The 25,590-nt window shown below is 51.9% G+C and overlaps 10 protein-coding genes across 10 annotated transcripts; 4 read left to right on the top strand and 6 right to left on the bottom strand.

Annotated features, from left to right (window-relative positions):
• Position 1: 1 nt before the first annotated feature.
• On the bottom strand, positions 2–1,189 carry ALT_9444 (uncharacterized protein; the record flags this gene model as incomplete). Its single annotated transcript, XM_033559425.2, has 1 exon — positions 2–1,189. One exon carries the CDS (start codon positions 1,187–1,189, stop codon positions 2–4), a length of 1,188 nt encoding a protein of 395 aa, XP_033415316.2.
• Positions 1,190–4,277: 3,088 nt separating this feature from the next.
• On the top strand, positions 4,278–6,755 carry ALT_9445 (beta-glucosidase; the record flags this gene model as incomplete). Its single annotated transcript, XM_033559426.2, has 2 exons — positions 4,278–4,413; positions 4,471–6,755. 2 exons carry the CDS (start codon positions 4,278–4,280, stop codon positions 6,753–6,755), a joined length of 2,421 nt encoding a protein of 806 aa, XP_033415317.2.
• Positions 6,756–6,915: 160 nt separating this feature from the next.
• Positions 6,916–8,161, bottom strand: ALT_9446 (uncharacterized protein; the record flags this gene model as incomplete). Its single annotated transcript, XM_033559427.2, has 5 exons — positions 6,916–7,029; positions 7,076–7,912; positions 7,964–7,993; positions 8,038–8,095; positions 8,142–8,161. The coding sequence occupies 5 exons, from the start codon at positions 8,159–8,161 to the stop codon at positions 6,916–6,918; spliced, it is 1,059 nt and encodes a 352-aa protein (XP_033415318.2).
• A 1,972-nt stretch (positions 8,162–10,133) lies between these two features.
• ALT_9447 (glycosyltransferase family 32 protein) lies at positions 10,134–11,227 on the top strand (the record flags this gene model as incomplete). Its single annotated transcript, XM_033559428.2, has 3 exons — positions 10,134–10,876; positions 10,923–11,118; positions 11,171–11,227. The coding sequence occupies 3 exons, from the start codon at positions 10,134–10,136 to the stop codon at positions 11,225–11,227; spliced, it is 996 nt and encodes a 331-aa protein (XP_033415319.2).
• Positions 11,228–11,367: 140 nt separating this feature from the next.
• Positions 11,368–12,414, bottom strand: ALT_9448 (PIG-L family deacetylase; the record flags this gene model as incomplete). Its single annotated transcript, XM_089600615.1, has 4 exons — positions 11,368–11,716; positions 11,763–11,830; positions 11,885–12,057; positions 12,120–12,414. The coding sequence occupies 4 exons, from the start codon at positions 12,412–12,414 to the stop codon at positions 11,368–11,370; spliced, it is 885 nt and encodes a 294-aa protein (XP_089455112.1).
• A 538-nt stretch (positions 12,415–12,952) lies between these two features.
• On the top strand, positions 12,953–14,413 carry ALT_9449 (glycosyltransferase family 69 protein; the record flags this gene model as incomplete). Its single annotated transcript, XM_033559430.2, has 1 exon — positions 12,953–14,413. One exon carries the CDS (start codon positions 12,953–12,955, stop codon positions 14,411–14,413), a length of 1,461 nt encoding a protein of 486 aa, XP_033415321.2.
• Positions 14,414–14,492: 79 nt separating this feature from the next.
• Positions 14,493–15,702, bottom strand: och3 (glycosyltransferase family 32 protein; the record flags this gene model as incomplete). Its single annotated transcript, XM_033559431.2, has 4 exons — positions 14,493–14,596; positions 14,643–15,057; positions 15,113–15,492; positions 15,543–15,702. The coding sequence occupies 4 exons, from the start codon at positions 15,700–15,702 to the stop codon at positions 14,493–14,495; spliced, it is 1,059 nt and encodes a 352-aa protein (XP_033415322.2).
• Positions 15,703–16,716: 1,014 nt separating this feature from the next.
• Positions 16,717–17,775, top strand: ALT_9451 (uncharacterized protein; the record flags this gene model as incomplete). Its single annotated transcript, XM_033559432.2, has 1 exon — positions 16,717–17,775. One exon carries the CDS (start codon positions 16,717–16,719, stop codon positions 17,773–17,775), a length of 1,059 nt encoding a protein of 352 aa, XP_033415323.2.
• A 293-nt stretch (positions 17,776–18,068) lies between these two features.
• On the bottom strand, positions 18,069–20,371 carry ALT_9452 (glycosyltransferase family 2 protein; the record flags this gene model as incomplete). Its single annotated transcript, XM_089600616.1, has 5 exons — positions 18,069–18,350; positions 18,410–18,601; positions 18,653–19,553; positions 19,620–19,893; positions 19,966–20,371. The coding sequence occupies 5 exons, from the start codon at positions 20,369–20,371 to the stop codon at positions 18,069–18,071; spliced, it is 2,055 nt and encodes a 684-aa protein (XP_089455113.1).
• A 2,877-nt stretch (positions 20,372–23,248) lies between these two features.
• On the bottom strand, positions 23,249–25,040 carry ALT_9453 (sugar porter family MFS transporter; the record flags this gene model as incomplete). The annotated part of the gene is made up of 4 exons (XM_033559434.2): positions 23,249–23,712; positions 23,770–24,010; positions 24,072–24,769; positions 24,824–25,040. 4 exons carry the CDS (start codon positions 25,038–25,040, stop codon positions 23,249–23,251), a joined length of 1,620 nt encoding a protein of 539 aa, XP_033415325.2.
• Positions 25,041–25,590: the final 550 nt, after the last annotated feature.

Raw genomic sequence — 25,590 nt, forward strand, 5'->3', positions numbered from 1 at the left:
TTTATATACCTGTCGAGACTACCTTTCCCGCAGAGTAAAACTGCCTGATTTGATCAATCACAAATCGAGCATCGTCCAAAGTCATAGCATAGTAGATCGGCAGGCGAACGAGGCGCTCACTCTCCCTAGTCACCGCATCTCTATCCATAACATGCCTGTGATACATACCAGGCCCTATCTTATGAAGAGGACCATAGTGAGGTAACACACTAATCCCAACCCCCTTCATCGATTCCATGAACTCCCGTCGTTCCGCCATATCCCGGACTTTAATCCAAAAATTTCGAGCGTTATGCTTCCGATCCGGCGGCAAAGCCGGCAACTCGATAATCCCCTGTGCCTCCAACCCCTCCAACTCCTTCCAATAGAGATTCCAGATCCGATGGCGCTGTATCTGAATCCCCTCTGCGCCCTCCAGCTGGGCCCATAGATATGCAGCCTGCAACTCACTGATCGCATAACTTCCCCCGACCATCTGCCACGTATCCACACGTTCATCCGTACTCCGAAACGCCACGTCGTGGTTCATGCCTTTATTCCAGCTAATCTCCGCGCGCTCGACAAGCGCCGGATCATTAACGAGGAGAGCACCGCCCTGACCCCCAGCCGTGATATTCTCCCCCTCCTGGAAACTAATACACCCCAAATGTCCCATTGTCTCGACCGCATGGTCTCGGTACGTAGAGAAGAGTCCCAGCGCCGCGTCCTCGACGACGTATATCCCGCGTTCGCGCGCGATCCCTAGAATCTCGTCCATGTCGCATGCGAAACCGGCGTAGCAGACTGGGACCACCACGCGCGTGCGATCTGTTACCGCCTCGCGGACTTGTGTCGGGTTGATGGTCATGGTCTCTGGGATGATATCAACAAAGACCAACGAGGCACCCCGGAGGAGGAATGCGTTTGCGGTTGATGGGTGGGTGTAGCTTGGTAGGATGACTTCGTCGCCGGGTTTGAGGTCGAGAATTAGTGCAGCGAGGTCGAGGGCGGCGGTGCAGGAGGGTGTTAGGAGAACCTTTTCGCAGGAGAGGCGTTGTTGTAGCCAGGATTGGCACTGACGGGAGTATCGGCCGTGGGTGAGGGTGCCGTTCGTGATGGTGGTGTTGATGTACTCTATTTCGGGGCCGGTGACGGCGGGGATGTTGAAGGGAATGAGTTTCTGATGCTTTGGGGGGCTGAAAATGGACATGCTGATTGCTGCCTCGTGCTGTGACCAGATGGAGAATGTTCGTTCTTAAGCAGAGATGATGTCAATTGAACATAGCTGGAGTGCTATGGTGCAGGCGATCCATGGTTGACCAGAGCTTAACAATCATAAGGTGCGATGTTCCACATCGCTTTGGATTCTTACTGTCTGATCCCCTGGCAGCTAAAACCAAGACTCTGAACAGTCCGCAACTGCGAACCTTTGCAGAGATTGCTCGGGTCTCGTCGGTGGGACTTCAATACCGGAAGACTAACCATGACGAACAGGTTCCTGATCGTCTCATTGCCGAGGTGGAAAGTTCTGGGTATGTTGTCGCTGATATTCATATGCGAGGCTTAATGCGAGCGACAATCCCTTATATCTTAGGCTCGAAACAACAAGACAACACTTTCTTTCGTCTCGCTTCATTATCCAGGAGCTATTCTCTTGTTCATGTAGGACGATGCAGTTCTTTTCAATTGGTTGTCAGGAAATTCATACACTGGAGCCAGTGAGAGAAAACGAGCCCTGTTGTGGTGAATTCCTGCGCAATAGATTATCATTCTATTGGGATTGGGTTAAGTCAATGATAGGAAATCAACTGTCGAATACCGACAGCGCTGGTATAATGTCTGCTGAGTGAGATGGTGCTCTTTTGCTGGTTCGAGAAATATATATTTGTGCTTTTCAGCTTCACTGCCGGGAAACTCAACGAGCGTTTTCGGATCGAATCAAGATCTACCAGTTAATACCATTTGATATTGGAGAAGCTGTTGACTAAACCTGTAAGATTTTTTCACTAAAAGATGCGACTGTTCTATTCTCAACCTTACCCCCTAACTATCCGCGCATCTACGTGTCGCCCACAAAGGGATCGAAGTCTAACAAGTAACGAAATAGCTCGAATACCGATGTACAGTATGATGAACATCTAGGACAATGCGGTGCGAGAATGGCCAAGGTGTGGGAAAATAATTTGGGTCTTGAATTCGCGGTGCGCGCCAACGTATTACGAGGAATTCCCGGTCCAGCATTGCCGTCGTGACCGCACGTATGGTAAACCATACATGCAAATCCCCTGACAGCTGGATTGACGCCGAGGATCGGACGACAAGAGGAGACCGTCGTTGAATGCCAAGATCACAGGAGGCGCATACATGCCGTAAAGCCGGGAATTGGCTCGATCTCACCGAATGCAGCACCGGCCGGATGAGAAGGCTCCGACCACGTCTCGAGTCGCAGTACCAGACTTGAAGCCTTTAGCACAGGATTCTACACCGGCATCCATGTAACTGGTGGTATACATCATAAAGGCACTGGCTTTGCCATGACTGACACGGCTTAGGTCTGTGCACCTCGTTGGCTCATACATCACCCCACGCCTTTCCTCGGCATAGCCATCAATTTGTAATGGGTTTGTAAAAAGCCAGGAACGAGTGGAAACAGGCCGAGCATTCTGGGATCCGAACATTGTGGAGGGGACTAGAGCAAGTTTTCTCCGTCGTCTGCTGACTTCGGAGTTCTCGCGCTTTGCATCCCGTGCGGCGCCCAGAATCGTCGACGCAGAATACGAGAAGCAAGGACAGAATCTTGGAACTTTCAACTCCGAAGCGCCCAATTGCCGAATAGGTACCCGGAGATGTTAGCGTATGTATCCCGGAAGATTCTAGCATGATGTCTACATTGTACGGATGTGGTGCCATCGGTTATTCTCCGGGGAAACCCTAGTTTAGCTGGGATTGTGGGGGACGCTTGCATGAATAATGCAGACTTGGGACCTCCAAGTTGACCACTACTCGGTTGGGCAACGCTAGACAATGACGGCTAGAGGAAGACGTGGTTAGCACGGTTATCACAATGTGCGGGGAAGTCGAGCGGGATGGACGGACGTCATGAAGCGTATACTCGGCGATTATCGAACTTTTATGAGAGTGGAACGAGTCACGACAATCGTATGGCTCTGTTCGGTGAGATTATTTTAAAAGTCGACTATCTGACGGGGTCGAGAAGGATGTCCAGTGGAAATGCCGCTTCAAGGATGTCAACAGAGCTATTTCACCAGACGGATGATACCGAGATTACTGTGCAATGCGGGACTCGGCGGGGAAGCAAATTCGTATCGGCTGCAGGTGGAGGAAAAGGACTTTCCCTGCAGTCTGCAAGCCGTGCCGACCCCCACATAGTAGGTCGGTGCAAATGTTGCTGGTGGGTAGCCTTCCCCACACGACCACAACATGTCCAAGCTGCAAGAAGCACTAGCGTAGGTTCGCGCCAAGTGAGTGTCGATATTCTTAAGAGCTTTGTCATTCTATCAAGGACGACTGACTCATGCGACACGGGAAGGAGCCGAACTACCGTACCAACAGCCAAGTCCAGGAGCAGAAAGGAGCGACAAGAAATAGCTACCGGGAGATCAAGTCACCGGACGCTATGAGCCTGTGACATAGTTATCCATGGTTGAAGGCTTAAGGGCTTGAAGAACTCGGACTAAACTGAGACTGTCGCTCTTGGCAACTACCATAAGAAGGATGGACCATGAACAATTACTGAGTGAAGAGCCGGAGTTCAGCCGAAGCATGGGCAGGGTATGGGTTCTGCAGCAGCCAATAGCCCCAAGACAACCATACGGGAGGCCCGCCAAGAACGTGGAGCCCCGCTTTTGCTGGGGATGTGGAGACCCCGCATAGTCAACTGTGCCATGTGGCTTGGACTATTGACGAAGGAGTACAGAGACGACGGACATTGAGGCTAACAAAACTATCTTCTTTGCTTCGTCATTGGTCGAATTAGTCACTGGGCCTCCAGCGTGGACGAATACGACCCGAATGCCACGCAAAGTGATAGTAGCTCGACAACATCGGGGTACTCCGTATGGGGACGCTGGTTCAGTCTCGGTATTTGCCCGGTAGAGAAAAGATTGAGATGAGCAGTATGGAGAAATACTACAATCCGAAGCTACCATGCTACGATAGCCGACATAGCCGACCCCTGAGCTTGAATCGCAGCTATATCAAGGTCGTGTATCCTCTGGATTCTTGAGCTGAAGATCACACCTATCGACTCTTCTACCCTGGTCTCCTCGGAACTGAAGATGAAGATTACGGTTCCCCTTCTTGCTGCTGCCCTGCAGCTGGCAGGCATTGCTACCGCACAGGACGATGCTGCCATCGCCGCCAATCTCGAAAAATTCTGGTCGTATGGCCGTTCAGAGCCAGTCTATCCCAGCCGTAAGTGTGACTGAGATTCGAGATGTCCTATATGACTAACAGTACATTGCTCAACAGCTGAAACCCAGGGCTTGGGTGACTGGAAGGAGGCATATGCCAAGGCCAAGGCTCTTGTAGCTCGAATGACCGACGAGCAGAAGAACAACCTCACTTACGGATACAAGTCAACCACCAATGGCTGTTCCGGTAACTCGGGAGGTGCTCCTAGTGTTGGATTTCCTGGACTATGCCTGCAGGATGCTGGCAACGGTGTCCGCGGTACTGACATGGTGAACGGATACGCCTCCGGTGTCCATGTAGGAGCTGCATGGAACCGCGATCTTGCCTACGAACGTGCACACTACATGGGTGCGGAATTCAAGCGCAAGGGTGTCAACGTCGCTCTGGGTCCGGTGGTTGGACCGCTTGGCCGGACAGCGCGTGGCGGCCGTAACTGGGAAGGCTTTTCCAACGACCCGTACTTGGCCGGTTCCCTGACCGGAGAGACTATCCGTGGTCTACAGGAGTCAGTCATTGCCTGTGTCAAGCACTTTATCGGCAATGAGCAAGAGACCAACCGTAACCCTCCGATGCTTTTGGAGGGCTACCACAACCAATCCGTCTCGTCGAACCTGGACGACAAGACCATGCATGAGCTCTACCTCTGGCCCTTCCAGGACGCGATCAAGGCCGGTGCGGGATCCGTCATGTGCAGCTACAACCGGATCAACAACAGCTACGGGTGCCAGAACAGCAAGACACTCAATGGCCTGCTCAAGGGGGAGTTGGGCTTCCAGGGTTTCGTCGTCACTGACTGGGATGCCCAACACTCAGGGGTCGCCGCTGCCGACGCGGGTCTGGACATGGCAATGCCTGACTCCGTCTACTGGGAGAACGGCACCCTCGCTTTGGCCGTCAGAAATGGCTCGTTGGCCCAGACTCGTCTGGACGACATGGCGACTCGGATCCTCGCTTCTTGGTACAAGTATGCTGAGATCGAGCAGCCAGGACACGGAATGCCTGTTGATCTCCGGAAACCACATGAGTTAACCGACGCTCGCGATCCCAAGTCGCGGTCCACCATCTTCCAGAGTGCCGTAGAAGGTCACGTCCTGGTGAAGAACACCAACAATGCTCTGCCACTTGACAAGCCCAAGTTCCTCTCTCTCTTCGGCTACGATGGTATTGCCGCCACCGGAAACACAATGGACAACGTCACCTTTGGCCGCTGGGTCTTTGGACTGTCCAACACCCTGAACTATCCCAACGGCAGCGCCATCGATACTAAGATTCAAATGGACATGTTCCTCTCGAGCTACGACCCCACAGCCGAGGGGCCCGGCGTCGCCCTGAATGGCACCCTGTTCACCGGCGGCGGTTCCGGAGCCACCACGCCCTCCTACATCGACGCTCCGTTTGACGCCTTCCAGCGCCAGGCCCGCGAAGACGGCACCTTCCTTGCATGGGACTTTGCCTCGCAGAAGCCCATCGTCAACCCCGCCAGCGAGGCCTGCATCGTCTTCGTCAACGAGCTGGCCTCCGAAGGCTGGGACCGCCCGTACCTGGCAGACCCATATTCCGACGTGCTTATCGAAAGCGTCGCCTCACAATGCAGCAACACCATGGTCGTCATCCACAACGCAGGCGTCCGCCTTGTGGACCGCTGGATCGAAAACGACAACATCACCGCCGTCATCTACGCTCACCTCCCCGGCCAGGATACCGGCGGCGCCCTGGTCGAGATCATGTACGGCAAACAGTCCCCGTCCGGCCGTCTTCCTTACACCGTGGCCAAGAAGGCCTCCGACTACGGCAACGTGCTCCACCCCGTCGTCCCCGAGGGCGATCGGGATCTCTGGTACCCCCAGGACAACTTCACTGAGGGCGTCTACATCGACTACCGCGCCTTCGACGCGAACAACATCACCCCGCGGTTCGAGTTTGGTTTCGGTCTCACGTACACCAACTTCTCCTACTCCGCGCTGGAAGTTGAGCTCGTCCCTGGCGTGAACACCGACTACCTGCCCCCTGGCTCCGCCATTGTCGAGGGCGGCCTCCCCTCCCTCTGGGATGTCGTGGCCACTGTCAACTGCACCGTGGCCAACACTGGCGCGGTGGAGGCGGCAGAGGTCGCCCAGCTGTATGTTGGTATTCCTGGCGCCCCAGCCAAGCAGCTCCGAGGCTTCAACAAGCAGTCCATCAAGCCGCACAAGAAGAAGCACTTCACATTTGACCTGACCCGTCGGGATCTGAGCACCTGGGATGTCGAGAAGCAAACGTGGGGGTTGCAGTCAGGAAGCTATCCCATCTATGTGGGTAAGAGTGTGCGGGACATTCAGCTCACTGGTACTTTGCAGATCTGATTTAATGTGGTATCTTCGTTGTATATATCAGATTATACCCATGTTGACAGTGGATAATGAATTATGATGTGATGCCGTCAGTCTATCACTTGAACCATATTGTATATATCAGTATAGCGACAATCGGTAACTTCATCGTACATATCTTGTCATTAATCAACTACACCATACTCTTCACCTCCCTCTTGTCCATCGTACTAGTTACCCTCACACTCTGCCCCGCAAACGCCGACCCAACCACCGCACCCAACACCAGCACCACCCCAAACAAAAGCTACCAACATCAGCCATGCCTCCCTCAAACCACTACTTCTACTCACCTTTGGATCGACATCCTTCGACTCAACAACCAACGGCCCCGCAACCGCAATCGCAAAGCCCATCCCCTGCGCATAGTTTTTCGTCACAGAACTCGTAACCCTCACACACCACGCAACCAGGAATCCACCGGACGCCTGCAAAACTACAAACAGCCACACCAAGCCGGTAAACCCCGCAAAGAAGCTGGATGCATCTATCCTGCATTTTGCCTTCCAGAGGAAGGAGAGTAGTGCGAAGAGGAGACTATGCGCGGCGAGCTGTGCGTTTCGGATGAAGAAGGCGTATGTGGTTGTAATTGAGGCTGTGGTTGCGGCGCGCTTGAGCGATCGTTCGATGTAGAGGCTTCCTAGTGCGACGCATGAACCAGACAAGAGCATGGCGAGGACGCCTGGGAGCGGATGCGGGTGGACGTTCGCTATGGTGCGATGCTGACTTTCTGCTGAGGCGTTGGCGCCTGTCTGGGCGAGGATGATCCCCGCTGTCATTGTGAGGGTGGAGGTCCAATGCTGAAGGGTGAATCTTTGGTTGAGGAGGAGGGTTGCGAGGAAGGGGGTGAGGATGAGCTTTGTTTGGGAGAGGGCGAGGTAGGGGAGGAGATCGAGGGAGGAGGCGCCGATGCTTTGCGCGAAGGATGCGGCTGTGTAGAGGAGGGCGGGGAGGGTGGCTTCTTCGTGGTTTGCTTTGAGAGTCGTGAGGAGTGATTTGGGCTCTTCTGCTGTTTGGGTAATGCAGAGGAGGGAGATGGTCAGTTTGAGGAGTTCAGACAGAAGGATGCCTGTCAGTGGATCGAAGGGTTTGTTCTCGGTGCTGGTGTGGGACTGGATTTTGTGTTGTAACTATGGCCATCATCTTAGCAATAGTGTTGAGAGGAGGAGTTGAGGACGTACGATGATTGACGCTGCATTTTGTAGGACGAGCTGATCGATTAGCAAGTGCAGTCGTAGCGAATTCAGAAACCTACCAGGACAAGGGCGACAATCGTCGATACTTGGACCTTAGTATGCCCTACGAAGCTGAACCTGACATTTGTCATTACCAGAAGTATACACATTGTGTGTCTCTTACATGTCAAGAGCAACTACCATGTCACTTCGTTCTGAACAACGAGGTTAGATGTCCACCGCTCTACACACTATGCCTCTAGAAGTTAACTCAACTAAGCGAAAGGCCAGGCACCGAGGCTGACCTAGGTACGGATTGATGACTGAAGTCAGCCTCATTTTCGGAAAATTACGGTCTGTCATTGCCCGGTCCCTTACAACTGTTCTCCACTGGAATATAGTCTACAGATACACTCTACGGAAAATATCGCATCGAGCATTACTAGGAAAGGATCAATAACAGTAAAACACTGGACTTCCTGCATGATCCAAACATAGTTAGCGCATCCGATGGACGGATAAAATCACAGTCAGGGCTATATGCACCGTAACCAAGTGGGCAACGCACAGGCAAAATTAGTGTCAACAGATCAGTTTAGGCAGCCGCATTCTCAGTATCCAACTATAGACCGGGTGCCCTCGGATAATCAAGCCTATCTTCTCCCGCGTCTTATGTTAGGTCGACTCTAGCCCAAAGCATGTCAGGCATGGAGCCAATGAATGCACCTAATATTCCGCAAAAGACCCTGGCGCTTGAGACAGACCTTGTGCGATTGGATGATCCATTTGCCAAGCTCAGTTATGGGTCGATCTACAGAGCTTATTGCATTTAGGCCCACTGTTGGATAGGGTCTAAAACATAGTAGCCTAGCCCCTGGTCTGTGAGTCAGGGAGTGTGAGATCAACACGGGAAAGGTGAAGACTCGAGAGGATCCAGGCGGGGCTCTTTGATCATGATCAAGTAATCACGACTGCCGTGGATTACAGGACGAATATTCCATGCAACTAGAATGGAAGGACTGAATGCTTAGGCCTCTCTCCAAACTAAAAACAATTCCGTATGTCGCTGTACTGTAAAATACACAACGGTAATGATACGGACGATATTGCCCTAAACAACGCTTGTGACTCCTTGCCCCTTCGTGATGTTAACTTTGTCCATCATGGAATATCCCAATCCTCATTCCCATCTTCTATGTATATGTACATTGGTTAGTTCACTGTCTTTTTATAAATCGGATCAGACCTTGATGGCGCAACGGGTCAGACCTTGATGGCGCAGAGCCGTAGGGCGGCATAGCCCCGGCGGTTACCTTCCCGCCAGGGTTGGCTATACAACCACTATTATAGACTGGTCAACCTCTCGTCCAGCCAGATAAGCTCTCGCTAGATGGTCGACGAAGAGCATGGCAACCCGAGATATGACGTGTCGAATGCTAGCATTTGACCCCAGGATCGTCCGTCCACTAACGAGTCCTCCAGTCGGCATCATGTACTTGGTGTTGCCTGATTCAAGGAGTTAGACCTTGGGAGGAAGAGGGTCCAGCGGAGCAAACTCAAACACACCCAGATCAAACCTAGAGTAGGTAACCTGTATGAGAAGCATAAGCGGATATGGAGAGTTGCCTCCCTCGGGGACCGCGGATCCGAACAAGCCAATGACCGACACTGGTTGAGAAGTTAATTCGATTAGGAAAACACCATTTTGCAGTGGCACGCGTGATATATGCCGCAATTAGGAAGCCCTAGACCTCTAATACCAGTGAGATACGCACTGGACGATAACATAGGAGTCATAATGTCATTCCTTGTCCCCTTGAACCAGCGGTTTAAAATGAGTAGGATACACGGAAAGAAGATCAGACGAATAATCAGTTAGTAAACACATATACAGACGAGCTAAAATACCAAGACAGGGACCTCGTAAAGGGTTCAGCGCCACAAACATCCCGTCTGCCTCTGCGCGTTGCCAGTCAAGGCCCCCGAGCTCGAACCCGGCAATCATTCCAACCAAGCCTGGCAGCTGGTTGGACTGACCCGCAGAGGTGTAAACTCCAGCCTCCCAGGCAGCAGTAGAGGCTGTAGTGTGTAGCGTCTGTATTATCAACGTGGGCGTACATCTAGATATTGGGATTATCACCTCCAATGCCATGAAAATTGCCATGCTGCAGAAATCATGGCGCGCTATCGTCTCCGATTGCTTCTAACCCTCCTTCTCGTGCTTTTGTTTGGTGGCCTATTTTCCTCCTCGTTCCAGCAATTATACTACCTCCTCCGGCTCCCCTTTGTTTGGGAAGCCTCCTCCGCCGCCGCAGTCATCTCGCAAGAACATGACCAATTCGACGTCACATTTGCCGCCTACGAGGCCAATTACTCCAGTGCCGATGCAGGACCTGCCCCCTTGATACCTCCTATACTGCATCACATTCACCTGGGCTCCAGACCGCCACGAGCGGAGTGGCTCGAGGCCCGCAAGCTGTGCCTCAAGCATCATACCTCCTGGAGTACCTTCATCTGGAACGAGGACAGTGCAGAGAAGCTGGTACGCGAGGAGTTTCCTCATCTGCATGACATGTGGAAGAGCTATCCGTACATGATCCAGCGGGTTGATGCGTTGCGGTACATGATTCTACAGAAACACGGTGGTGAGTTTACCCCCAGGGAGTGCGATGGAGCTGACTCGTCAGGCGTGATCCTCGACTACGATCTGGCATGCAAACGATCTCTCGAGCCCCTGCGGCAATTCGACTTTGTCGCTCCAGCCGCCCACCCCACCGGTTTCTCCATCGGCATGATGCTCTCCTCCCCAGGGAATCCGTACATCAAGGCGCTGGTCGATGATCTCCCGCTGTACAATCACCGGTGGTTATACCTCCCCTATGTGACGGTGATGTTCAGCACGGGCTGCCACTACGCTTCGTAAGTTTCGCATCAAGCCATTGCAATGCAGGTCTAATGCATACAGAACAATCTACACCCTCCAATCCAACCGATCCTCTCTCCGTATCCTGTCCGGCCCGCCCGACGCACCGCGCATGCACATGCTCAACGGGCAGGTCAACACCCCGCTCTTCCGCCACCTGGGCTCGTCCTCCTGGCATAACCGCGATGCACGGCTGATTTCGCTGTTTAAGAATCTCGATCAGCGGGCACTGTTTGCGGTATTGGTCTTTAGTCTCTTTGCTGTCACGACGATGATACTGTGCTGTGTAGATCGGTCGCGTGGACGTGGCCGCTCTGCGGATGAAGAGCAAAGCACAGCTGTCTTGAAGTCGCTGACGAAAAGTGCTTAGCTAGTCTTCATATATTCAGTTTTGTAAACCATTTTGTATCTAGTTGTGTATAGGGGGAACTATGCGGCAGTTGCTATCAACCATTCATGCAAGATATCCAACCCAATCCATGGCAAGCTACAGTTTAGACAAATTATTAAACCACATATACCGACTCATCACCAAATACAACGACCGATCCCACGAGTACTGGCTCGCATGCTGGCTGAATGCCGCCCGCGAGACGAGGTACGTCCGCCAGGGACTCACCAGCAGGACCTTGTCATTGTATGCCTCGAGCGGAGAAAGATCATGGACGCCGTCCGCCCTACTTGTAGCGGGTGAGGTAAGGATGGCTTTGAAGATGCGCCACGAGAATGGAATCGAGGTCGGGATGAGGTCGAGGAGCGAGGAGTATTTGCGGAGGAGGAAGGTACTTTGCAGTGTATATGCGGGCGGGGCGTTGGATGTGCTTGTAATATATTTCCTACTAGATTAGCTTCATTAGGAACAGATGGACATAGAAAACGAACCGGACACCAGCGCTGACGGCTCTATGGTTGATATGGCCTGACACGCCTCCATCGTCGAAGGTGATGATCTAGGAGATGAGTACGAGTTTCAACGTTTATTGCAAGGCAAAGGGCATACATACCAAATCAACATTCCATTTCTGGACGTGCGAAGCGACAAGCTCCTTTATCAGATCGTCATTCCACCATTTCTTGGGACTATCCTGCAGCTCGACATTATCCAGTACGACGCAGCGATCCGGAGCGATGCCCAGCACGGAGCAGCTATCGTGGATTTCTTGTCGGCGACGCTCCCCTATTCCGTCGTAGTTCCCTAGACGAGTAAGCAACACACGATACAACTGGTGTTCAACTTACCAGAGGATATCGCCAGCAAAGCCCGCTGCACGTGCGGATCATCGCGACGGTAGGCGATGCTCGGACTGAAGAAGAGCGTCTCGTCGTCCGGGTGGGCAGTTACGAGGAGGATACTCTTTGCGTGCTGAAACGCGACAGGTACTAGCCGCGGATCACTTGCCAGGTAATATGCGAGTAGGATATAGAGACATAGGGCAGTGAAGGCTACTATGAAGAAGAGAGACGAAGCGATCCGGACTAGTCCTCGTCGTTGGCCGTGCCGGCCGAGGCGCTGGGCTATCCAGACGAGCTTCATGTTGCAATAGATGAGATTGACTTCTCTTAGACTCTTGCTTTGTGGTTGTATTCAGACCTAAAAGACGAATTCATTGCAAGGCCAGGATGAGTGCTTGTTCGAGACTGTTGCCCTTCAGCCTTTCCAGGTTACATACAATACCAGCGATATACACGTTATACCATTACAGACCTCATTAGGGCAGTTGGATTTGCGTTTTGGCAGCGATATTAACTCTCGCAGAGCTTGATGAGTTTTAAGTTAGCGTTTCCGAATGTCTCTGGATGCGCCAATCCAGCTGCTCAAAATCCGTCTGCCTACAGGGCCCTGTTGTTTGCACAGCTCAACTGATGTTAATCCGTGGTCCTGCAGGAGAATTCTCCACTTGTCGGTGTGTCGGCGGGTTTTGACGGCGGATTTTGACTTTATGGCGTTGGGCACATAACACCGCCTCGGTTTCCCTGCAGTAGCTAAACCGCCTAAGATGATATCCTGAAAATTGCGGCTAGATCTTTCTTTTTTCGGTGAAGGTATTGCACATATCCCGTGTTCCACCGCCATGTCATGGGTGCGCGTCAAGTTTCTGCTCCTGGTCTCCAGGCTGCTCCCCCTCCCCTCGTCAGGGTATTCCGTCCTTGCCCAGTCATCTCGCCATGGCAGAGCAATCTCCTTTGGGCGGAGTCCGCGGGCCGCGGGCCGCCGTATCATCATCCTGCTTGTCCAGATAGTTCTGGCGGTCCTTTTGTGTAATATCATATTGACACCCATCTTCTGGCCTTCGTACACGCACCTCCCACCTTGCTATGAGACCCTCAAGAGAATAGCCTCGAGCTCCACTACCCCCGGACGAGGCAACCCTCACAATGAAAAGGTATTCATCGCCGCAATCTTATACGACCGCACCGGCGAGCTCGCCAGCGGCCAATGGGGTGACGCACTCGTGGCCCTGATCGACCTCGGGCAAAATAACGTCTTCCTCAGCCTGTACGAGAACAACAGCGGGCAAACAGGCCAGCAAGCCCTCGAGGCCCTCTCGCAGCGGATCACAAGCAATAAGTCTACCGTGGTCGATCTCGACGAGCACATTACCTTCGACGCATTCCCGCGCGTCACTCTCCCCAGCGGAGAGAAACGCATAAAGCGGATCGACTACCTAGCCACGCTACGGAACCGCGCTCTGCGTCCCCTCGACGAGCAGAACCACATCAAGTACGACAAACTCCTCTACCTCAACGACGTCTACTTCAACCCAGTAGAAGCCCTCCAGCTCCTCTTCTGCACAAACGCTCAGCCTCCGCGAACTACGCCCGCCTACCGCGCCGCCTGCGCCGTGGACTTTAGCAACCCCTTCAAATTCTACGATAGCTACGCCACCCGCGATCTCGCCGGCTACGGCATCGGCCTCCCGTTCTTCCCCTGGTTCACGACAGCAGGGCACGGAAGGAGTCGGGAAGACGTACTGGCTGGCCGGGACGCGGTCCGCGTGCGCAGCTGCTGGGGCGGGATGGTCGCGTTCGATGCGTGGTATTTCCAGAAGGAAAGCCCGGCGCGGTTCCGCGCTGATGACGAGGTATTCTGGGATGCGTCGGAGTGTTGTCTTGTACATGCGGACGTGCAGGATGCACCGGGGGATGTGGATGACATTCATGATACGGGGGTGTATATGAATCCGTTTGTGCGGGTTGCGTATACGTCCAGGACGTTGGCGTGGCTGGGGACTACTCGGCGGTTTGAGCGGTTGTATGTGCGTGCGCACGATCTGCTGAATAGGGTTGTCGGGCTGCCGTGGTATAACCCGCGGAGGGTAGAGGTACCTGGATCAAGAGTGAAGCGGGAGGTTTGGGTGCCGGATGAGGGAATACAGAATGGAGGTTCGTTTCAAATGGTTGAGGTTACTGCTGGGAATGATGGGTTCTGTGGCCGACGGGGGATGGAGGTGGTTGTGGAGGATAGAAGACCTGGTCAGGATGGGTTCGAAGCTGTACCTCTCCCTTCTCGACAACAGTATTTACAGGATTAGAATGAAGATGTATCAGGAACTTTAGTCCACTCCCTGCACCGACCAAACATCGTCCGACAGAACTTCCCGTACTCTACTATCAGATCAAACTTCCTCCAAGAGCCCTGCGCTCGATGGAGCAGCCGCGCAGACGGGTCTGTCGCGGGTTTCGAGCCCATATTGCCATACTTGCCTCTTCCTGGGCTGAAGCCCGTAATCGGCAGAACCAAAACGTCCTCCACAAACTTACTCCTCCCCCCATCATGCAATCCCGTCAGCGCATTCCACCGTAGCCCTGTAGTGGCCATCAACCAGCTCTGCACCGCCTCGGTGAACGCGACCGGGCCGGTCAGAACCAACGGATCAACTGCCTCACTCGGCATCTCCTGCATCGCCGCATAGAACCGATTAATAAACATCTGGAGAATCGGATGCCCCGGCGCCCAAGCAAAAGCCCATTGTGTTAGTTGCACGGGGTAAGTATACCCCATCCGCCAATACAGATCGCTATCAGGGGAACAATCGGCCTCCAGGCCGACAATTGCGCGAACAGGCTTGGTGGACCGGTACACGGCGCCTGTTTCCGGGTCACGCCAGGGCTGGATATCAGAGGCGTTGATCCAGTCTTTGGGCTTGCGGAGTGGTTCAGTGTCCATATCGCCGTACTGAGACATTAATTGATATGCACAAACGCACGAGGAAGAGGGGCAAATTACGTACCACACCGCCGATCCACTTCGAAACCAGAACACGAAAGACATCCGTTCTTTCGACGTTGCTAGCAAGCGCGTAGAATTGCTTCTCCAGACCGGGCTCAAAGTGTTTGATAAACTGGTTGATCCCCTCGTCGTCCCAGAGGAAGTATGCCATCTTGTCCTCTTCGACTGCTCGAAGCCATGTCTCTGTACTCTGACGGATTGCCCGAGGCCATGTCTGCGTATCTGTATTCTTCCAAGTTTGGTGGACGATCATCGGAATGCTGGAGAGGGGGATCTGTCTTTGGGGCGCTTGCGCTTTGCCAGAAGCCAGTTTGGCCGCTTCGACAATAGTTTCTGGTTTAGTCGTAGCATTCTCCAGCCATGAAGGAGGAATATGCCATACTGCTTTGTTAGCGGGGTGAGACCCGGGGAAACGAGTGTCTGTATCTTACCACCTCCTTTTTCACTGGGCGGATAAATGTATTTCAGTAGCAACGGCGTATTACTGGCCACTTCGGCATCCTCATATTCGAAAGAATGCATCAAACAGATGACCGTGACGAGCAGCAGAGTTGCGACAATGACCTGTCGCTTGAAGCGCCGAGGTCCCATTGCAATTCAAACGGACTAACAGGAAAAATCTCAGATCAGTAAAAACATAGCTAGTCGGCAGGTATGTGAAGAACGCAGACATTTACCAGGGACTCATGGAAAAGCTAGGGCCAATCATTTAGGGTTACACTTTGGTGCAGCCACCACACACCGTCTAGGCAGCAAACCTCAGTTTTATCCATAACAAATCTACGGCAACTAGAGGGAGACGTAGATAACATACGCCGACCCTACCAGCTTTGCTTTAATCAGCAATGCTAAGATGGCCATCGTGGAAATGTACAAGGTATATGCGTCCAATCCATCATAAACATGGCAGCATAAGTATTATTCAAGCCTTGCCAAGCATTCATTCATAAAGGATTCCCGCTGACTTACTACAAATTGCATTAAGCTAATAGTGCTAAGCAGGGAAGCAATATGTCAGAGGTCCACTAGCTAGGCAAGCCTATCCATATCGCATGACCATCCTAGAGAACCCTAGAGTCTACAGTTCGTCAAGTTTATGGACAATTCAATAACAAATCACAGACGGTTGACACCGATGTGATCGACTCGGACACGAGGCCTGATTACCTCGGCTGATCTTAAAGTATCTATTTTAATATCACTGATCCTGCGGACCACTGTACTGGAACGCTTCTGCCAAAGTTCGCCCTGCAGAGGATTGCCGGTTTCACCCATGCGCTTCTCCCATCCAGAAGTGTCGGAGCACACTCGGACGGTTTTTTATTCTCGCTCATCCGTCTGAGTTTCTGGGTCATATCTGTTGAACGCTCAGCATACCCATTCGCTGCTTGGCACATTTCAACTAGTGTTCTTGGCTTCGTATCCAGCACGATTCCTGCCAATGAACGAGCACCGTTCAATGTTTTTGCTCGAATACGAGGTTAGCCCTGAGCATAGGCCTTGGCGAAGATCCCGCCGCGGATGCTCAAAATTCCTTTCACTTCTGCCGAAGCAAGACCGCTCTCCTCCACAACAATCTCACCAAGTTCGATATTATCGGGGAGGATGCACCTCCCAAGGCTCTTCGCTTCAGGACTGGTCCTATTAGCAGTTCCCACAGCCGTCGCCGCCAGAAGAGGCGGAGGTGGAACCGACACCGATTCATCAAGCGATGGCGACGGAGACTCCTCCAGTGACCCTGAAGGCACCAGCACCATTGGCGGCAGCAGTTTAAGCTGCCCCGCCACATCAGATGTGCTATACAAGAGCGATCTCGTGCCCCTCAGCGCCTACAACTGGACGAGCAACGCCGTCGGCGGAAACCCAACCACATACGACGGATCCTACTTCCAGGGCGAGGCATTCCTGCATTGGCAATTCACCGCAGGCAGGCAATGCCGGAACAGCACCGGCTCCGTACGAATGCTAGGCTACGCATGGGTTGGCCCGCAGCCGCCGTACCCCACAGGGCCAACGAACCCGCTCATCATCGGGTTCAAGGCGTGGCAGACTAACGAGGCGCTCGAGAACATCACCTTCTCGTACGACTTTCTCAACGACGGGCTCTACTGTCCCACGGAGCCGGATCTCGTCAAGGTCCAGACCAGCGATGGATGGACGGACTACCAGGCTAGTACCGATATCCCGCGCGCGGACCGGGCTCGGGCGCACGATGTCTTTGATTTGGACCTGGCGCCTGACGCGCAGCGACCGGACTCTGTCCTGTTCAATGGGAGCTTGGTACCGGATCTCAAGCCGGAGCCGAAATACACGGTCGAGATTCTCTTGCCTGCGTCGGCTTGCAATCAGCCGTCGCGACTGTCGCTTGGATACACGGATGGGCTAAATATGTCTGGGTCCCTGACGAATACCACTCTGGAGTTGAGGATGGCTGGGGAGGGGAACGCGTCTTACTCATCTGCCACTGGGGAGAGGCCTCGTGCGATGTTTAATATCACTTTCTCCGGGACGTTTGATAGCAGGAACTCGACTCGGGCTGTGGCGATTAAGCAGGATGCTCAGCCTATGGTGTCTTGGGTGGATAATGGGGCTATGATGCATGGCTCTGTGAGCTGGGTGCTGAAGTTGGTATTCATGGGATGGGTTGCCTGCTTTGTCTGCTGATTGTCGACGATTCATGATTACGAGGTACTAGAAGATTATAATCCGTATATAGCGTTTTAATCATATTCCGAGTCCATAGCTAGAATGATAATTTATGACTATACTCACTTCTCCCATGTCCGCCGACCAACAATGCCAAGCTCCGATGATGTTTGTGATGTATATGAAGACGGAACAAAGGATCGTTTGCGTATGTTCCTATATTATGATATACATGTTATCCAGTATCATAAGATGTGCAGACCTGGCGGCAGTGTCCTAGACATATATATAGACTGAGGCATACAGGCCGGTCAACCAGAAGGATATCTCTCCGCTGGCAACTCGGCAATGAGGAAATCTCTATTATTTACAGGCACATCGATGTCGACCGTTCGCACAGTCATACTTCTTCCCAGGCCCTTGGGCATTTCCCCTAGGCAGTCCGTCATTTCTTCCAATTTCAACACCATTCCAACTGCCTTGTGGTCCTCGGTAAGCTTCGGGTGTCGTCGGGCGAAATATCGGGCATATTTGACCAGGGACCAGTAGCAGCTGGCGACGTTGGTCAAGGTCATAAGGAGTTTGTATGGCATCTGCACCAGTCAGTATCATGGGGGGGAGAAAGTAGAGGCAAAGGGCAGCGGCACCATACATAATACCCGAGGACAACCTTCCAGCAAATCCGCTCGTTCTTCAGACGTAAATGAACCTCGTTAAATATGATTATGTGGAGTAAATAGAGCCCTAATGTCGCCATTATGAGGGCAATGCAGAATTCGGGTCGCACGATGAACGATATTGGCAGCGTAAATGGAGTGAGGATGTACAGAACCGTCTCGTATATCTGTCTAGTCAGTATCGAGTCATGCACAGAGTAAAGGTCGAGAGTGCATACCTCTTGCATGACCAAGAGCTTTGTCGCGAATTCCCACCGGCCCAACTTCCACGACGTAAAAAGGTACGAGAGGTTATACCACAACCCATTGGCGACGAAGAAATTCCACCGTAGAAACCGCTGCTTGAAGACCGTGGGCTCTCCGAATCCGCCTCGATCTTCGTCGATTTCGCCAAACAGCACGGAGGCGGGTGTCGTGGTCTCCACGAAAACCGCGCTACACATCTGGATCCTGCCCCCCAAGCGCCTGCAGCTATCACCTAGGAACCAGTCCTCGCTAATGGAAAAGCCGGGATGATTGTGGAGGGTCCGCTTCAGAAACGTCCGTTCCCACAGTGAGATGGCGCCGTGGGGGAATGTCGCGCTCCCGATCCGCCCCGCGAAACACCGGGTCAGGCCGGACAGTTTGTACTCCAGGTCTTGTGCTTGCTGGCAATACGACCCGAGAGAGGAATCAGGTCCAACGGACTTGATCGTGTAGCCGATGCAGCGCACATCCTCGTTGAGTCGGGATACGACAACAGGGAAGTTGGGCGGGAGGATACAGTCGTCGTCGATCAACAGCACGTTTCGAAAGTCTTTGACAGCGTAGCAGCCAATGAATATGGCGATGATCTTTGACCCCACTGGTGACCATATGTGATTGACCCCGTAGCTGCGGCAGATCTCCTCGGTGTTGTCCAGCGGTTGGGACGAGTTCCCGTTTGCAACGACGTAGATATGCGATGCTGGGAAGATTTGCAGCGCGGCCTCCAGGGTTCGACCGATGATGGCAGCAGATCGGTAGCAGGGGATCAGGAGCGCGGTGTCCGTGGGGTTTGGAGTAATCCGGCGCTGGTGGAAGAACTCTGGTCCAGGAGAGGTGTCCTCGAATGCGGTAAGTAGGGGGGTATACGAATAGCTATCGGTGTCTGACTGTGAGCCATTATTCATTGCATTGCACTTTTCGCATCCGACGAAGACTTACAACACGAGCATACCGATGACAATCGCCCAGCCGCCCTGGAAGACCGTTTTCTTCTGCATGATCCAGTGAAGCCACCATACTGCTCCTTTCCACAGAGGTACCCCCACGAGAACGAAGTACACAAACAGTACAAGGACAGTGTATACTGCATACTCGAACAACAGTCGACGCCAGTATCTTCGTTGATGCTTGATCTTCACGAGGGCGGCCCTGTTATACAAACTCCGGACGCTGCCTTTTCGTATGTCGCGCGGCGTGCTCCGTAAGGATTGGCCTACAGGCAGCGAGTTTCGATAGCTGAACCTGTTGTGTGTCCGTGGATGCATAGACGCTCGAGTATACTGACCGCCCTGATCCTCCTGCGACGACGCTGCATCATATGAAATATAAACAGGATCTTCTCGAGAGATCGATCCGCTAGAAGGACAGGATGGGCCGTCATTCGTCTTGCTGTCTTCAGAGAGAGATACATTCTCCCTTCCTTCTTCAATGGTGAATGTCTGGCTGAGACGGCCGTATCGTGTCGTGGGCTGATATCCTCCACGGTCCGACCAGCTTATAGTTGACACTCTCTTCTTGGCAACATGAATCTCGCCCTCTGGATAATCCTCCTCGCCTGAGGAGAAGGTTTGATGGTTGCAATAGCGCTGATCGTCTGTCGCTGAGACTGATGCCAACAGATTGTCTGGAACATAGATCCTTTCTCCAATGCACCCATTCTCGCTTGTGAGCATCTTTGCCTTGGTGCTCATATATAAGGCTTCGCAAAAGCCGCATCCTTCAGGTTTGAAACTCTCTGAGGAAGATGGAGGTCATATGAACGCAAGACAACCCGCCCTTCTTTCGAGGGCTTGACATTATTTGTATGGCTGGGCTTTTCTTCCTCCAGTACCACACTTTGGAATATTGTGTCATATCTTCCAAATTCGCTGGCCAAGGTATTTCTGTACTATCCCACGGCCCGTGAGATATGCACAGAAAAAGCTCTGACCAGTGAGCCGATCTGCTCCATGGTGGGCCCGCATAGCTAATATGAAATTACTCGTGGGACGCCTGGACGAATGGGATTGGTGGGCAGTCAATCTCATTCCGAGTCTCCCCTGGCCAACCGCGGGACCAAATATCAAATCAGGGGGATCAGAGGCCGTTTTTCCCTCAATGGCGCGGGCCAGTCATCGTCTCACAGTATGGCTCAGAGTATGCAAGGGGCAGTCCCTGGAGCTTCGGGCCGCCAATACTCTATATGTTCCAGCGAGGATTTATCTTCCGTCTTCCCGCGTCGCATCCCAATCTGGCATTCCTGTCAACTTTTACTTCACTCTATCCCAGAGGTTGGCAATACAATAGCCATAACACGGCGTACAAAAGCTCACAGTTGTATCACAAAGAAAGGACTGTGGCACCGTTATGGGATAGGACTTTGTTAAGAGTGTCAGGAAAACAAGAGCGGACCTCTCAGATGTCTCGGTCCAGCATTCCGATGCCGCCGCAAGTATGCATAAACGTAAACAAGCCCTCCCCCACTGATTGGGTTGGTGCTAATGCCACTCTCAGTCGCACATAGTTATGGGTTTGGTTATTAGGATTTAACCATAAGAAAAGGGTAAGTAAGCTTCTAGTCACCTTATACTGATGTCAGTACTCCTTTGTGTGGTTAAATGTCTCACCATGATGCCACTCACTGAAGTCTCCCGTATATCAGCAGAGTAAAATAAATTGGCCAAATATCACTGCTATTGCACTTCGTCAACATCATACCGATGATAACCAACGAGCCCCAACAACCACACTCTTCACCCTGAGACAGTTGCGCCCTCTGCATTGGACTCCCCCGTACGCCACAATTCGCCTTGTCATACCCTCCTCTACGGAGTACTGTCAATCCTCTGACAAAGAATGCATTTACTCTAGTTAAGGGGTGCAGGCCTGCGCTTTGACACCTCTTGCTCTTCTAACAGACCCGCTGCAGTGGAATGACTGTGCGCCTGTACAGCATGTCATGTTGGAACTCGCCACTCGGGGAATATTTTGACATGACGGGTGGAGCACCCTCGTAGTAGTCCCTTTGTTCGTGCATTGAATAGCTTTGTAGCTCATTGGCTGGTATTTAGAGGAGTCGAGTCGAGGCTCCAGTTGTCATGGACATTTAAACTATGTACTTTGTGTCAGTACTGCCTGTCGGTACCTTGTTCCGTCCAACGGCAAAGTATTTACCAAGGAACGCATTGTTTTTTTCCACATGGCCCACTTCCACTGAATATAGGGGGGGCGTTGAATAACTTGAGTATTGCTGAGGAAGGGTTGTCCATGGTAACTTGGATGTCAATTGCTTAGTAGGATATCAAAACATCATACGGTATAGGTATCAATTATCGAGTATCTAGTATGGATATTAAATTCTATAAAGTAAACTTATATACTATGGTAGTAGCTTGTACAGGTAAAGTTTATATATATATATAACGATATGGGGTTCAGGGACACCTCTAGTGGTACTGCATTTCAAAATATATATATCCAAGTTTGGTGGTAGTCAACATCCTACTATATAAGGATTGAAATATCCCTACCATGGTGGTTTAATATCAACTGTCAATAATACTATGTAAGAACTTAATATTAATACTTGTACTCGACATCCTACTATATGGAAATTAATAATAATACTACTCCGTATATAATCATCAATATCCCATGAAAATTCGAACCTATATACATTTGTCTGATATTCATAGGTATAGAAAGGTGATGTGCCCTTTTGTACAAATAAATGCAGATCCGCCTAAGAAAGGAAGAGGTACCCCTTCTACCTCGGAAATGACTAGAACCAACTTCAACATCCACCGATTAGGCTCCCGCATTCCAGCGTCCGCAGGGATACACCCGCAAGGGCACGACGCCATTTCCATGGATGGGCAGTCACTCAAGGATCTTCTCAACTCATCCTCAGTTCTGGGTTGGAATGGCTGATAACCGATACACTTTTATTTTTGTTAGCATTAACGTACACAAGAGTCGATAGAGTGTATTTAGCCTTCCGTTTAGATCTTCTCGATCGTCGGTTTGATTCCAGGGTCGCTGTCATCCCTGTTGCACGGCATTAACCGGTGTTCTACAGTCATTCCTCGGGGTTTGCTCGGAGTATCTGTCTCTAGGACAGGTGTTCTGTTGATGGATTGCTTGAATGGGGTTTAGTAGGATTTGACAGGATTATGTGTATATGGTCGGCCTGTGTTGCACTTGAGGTCTTTGAGCCCAGATAGCGTAGGATGAGACGCAGATAATCCCTCTCCCTATGTATAGAGTTAATTTGTAGAGGCTGGATGTCAGTTGTCTTCATTTTATTATCTGTTAGTGAAATATGTGAGGTATGACTGGCGATTCCGTGGTGTCGTAACCCTGTCCCGTTTTACATATATATTAGCAGTTGGGCTACTACATACAGAGCAGCCCACTTATCTACCGTTGCTCTTGAAATTCAATTGTAGAACAGATTGGACAAAATTACTAGTCACTTTTCAAACATTCATTATCGGTGTATTGAGAACTCTGTAGGCTTAGTGCATGGTACTAGCTGCTGCTATACAAGCATGGAATTCAGCATAAATCTCCTTGACAGTCCGGCTACCTCAAACAAGCTCCTTCCCATGATCATTCCTCACATCAGCAACCTCCATGACCTCTCCGTCCCCATCTGCAAACGCCTGGTCCCCGAACAAAACGGCAATTTCCTCAAGACTATGATTTGCAGTCTCCACATAGTAAAAGTAAACCAGACCGGCGGAGAAGAGACAGAATCCCGCAATCACCAGGTAGAAATACCCGTGGATACCTGCAAAAGCATCGGGAGAAACCATGCCGATGATAAAGTTAAAGATCCAGTTGCTCGTGGTAGCCAGAGCCATTCCTTTGCTGCGGCCGCGCAGGGGGAAGATCTCCGCGGGGAGAAGCCAGGGCATCGGGCCCCAGGTGAAGCCGTATACAATGTTGTAGAGCATGACAAAGGCGTACTGGCCGTTGGCTTTGACTGTGATGTCCAGGTTGGCCTCGGTGAAGGCGCAGACGATACCGAGCAGGATTGCCATGGCGAGGCCTGGTTGATATAACAGTTAGCCGGCTATATAGTTCTGAAAAGGTACTGGAGACTCACCTCCAAGGATAAGCAAAGGCTTCCGTCCCCATCTGTCCGCTAACCACCATGTTACAATTGTAGCGGCTGTATATGGAAGCGCATTCGCAGCCGTGTACAGGAGCGATTTTCGATTGTCAAATCCGGCTGATGCAAGGGTGCTCGGAAGGTAGAATGAGATGATGTTAATTCCGTTCAGCTGGGCGAACATCTGGACCGTGATTCCAACGATCGTTCGTTTGCGGTAACGAGTGAACATTTCCTGTTCATCGAGTTAGCCAGGTTGAAACTCACCAAGGTCATAACGGGACTGTCACGCCTACCTTCCAACTCGACTTTCCTAGGTTGGTTTCATATATGACTGCTTCTTGGATCTCGAGGAAGACTTGCTGCACATGCTCCGCCTCTGTGTCGCCTCCAGAATGCAAGTCCGCAACAGTCTGCAAACTCTCTTGCATGAAGCCGTTCTTCGCCAGCCAACGAGGTGTCTCGGGCAAGAAAAAGGACATGGCCAACAAGATAAAAGAAAGAATGATTTGCACAATGAACGGGCCTTGCCAGGACATATGGCTCGGTAAAAGGAAATTGAAACCGTAGTCCACCCAGCACGACAACATGTATCCTGCAATCAGGAATGTATACTCGATCCCAACCATGAGACCACGACGATGCGGGGCCGCGATCTCCGTCTGAATAATAGGCACGGTCATGGAGAGAAATCCCACTCCCAGACCCTGGATCGTACGGCCGGCGATAAACGTGGCGAAGTCGGGAGCGAATATTTGAATGAACGCACTGAAGAAGTAGATGAAGCCGCCGATGCGGACGCACTTCTTTCGTCCGATGATATCGCCGAGACGCCCTGCAATGAGTGCACCCACGGCTGCTGATGCTTGGAGACATGCTACTGAAATGCCCGTGATAGATGGATCGACTGCATTCGTGGTGCCGTCTGCACCGCCATAGTCTTTGAAGAATCGGGATACGAAGACGGGATTGACCAGCAAGCCGGACATGATACCTATTGCAATTAGCATTAGCAGCACTCCTGCCGTCCAGCTTGTTGGTGGCATACCAGAGTTGTATCCGAACAATGCATCTCCCAGACTCCCAAAGGCGCATGTCGCGTAAAGCAACGGCGCTCCCTTGAATGGATATCTGGCGGTGACCTTCTTGGGCTTGAGCTTTCTCTCCAGCCAACCTTGTTGCTCTGCAACCTGCGCGGCCACAGCTTGCGAGCGGCCTTTGATGGCCGCATTGTGCGCCGTCGCAGAGGTTCTTCTGACACTCATGGCCTCAAGAAAGAAACAGGGATACAAATCAGTTGTTAGATACCGGTCATTGACAATTAGTCTCAAGCAGGGTGGCAGGGCTCTATTTCTACTTTTGCTACCCCGGAGTGTGGTCCCATGGGGAAGTTAGACTTTTCTCCAGGTCAGGGTGTAACCTGACTTGCAACTGTCCCACAACGCCATGTTCAAGTCTGCTCCAAACTCCACAACTGAGTATCATCGCGGTACTTGGTCAGATCTCGTGTCTCTGGCTCGGAACCGAAAAGTCTTCCAAGAAAAGTTCTCCGGCTTGTCACCTGTATGTAAACTTACTCGATGTAGCCAATCATTAGTATCCGTGACCCGCAGGCAAGTTCGAGCACAGGTCGACTTCAGACGTCAACTGCAATGATTGGTCCCATCACTTCTTTAGTCCTACCGGTTCCGATGGACGAGAGACCCGGGATATTGAGTGGCTTCGGTTCCGTACCCACAGAAAAGTCAATTGGATTCGCCGAGTCCCACTCGGTTCCGGTAGCACTAGCCAAGTCACGTGCGCACGAATCAGCGA

Source organism: Aspergillus lentulus, assembly GCF_001445615.1.
Source record: "Aspergillus lentulus DNA, contig: Alt17, strain: IFM 54703, whole genome shotgun sequence".
In the NCBI taxonomy this organism is placed as follows: Eukaryota; Fungi; Ascomycota; class Eurotiomycetes; order Eurotiales; family Aspergillaceae; genus Aspergillus; species Aspergillus lentulus.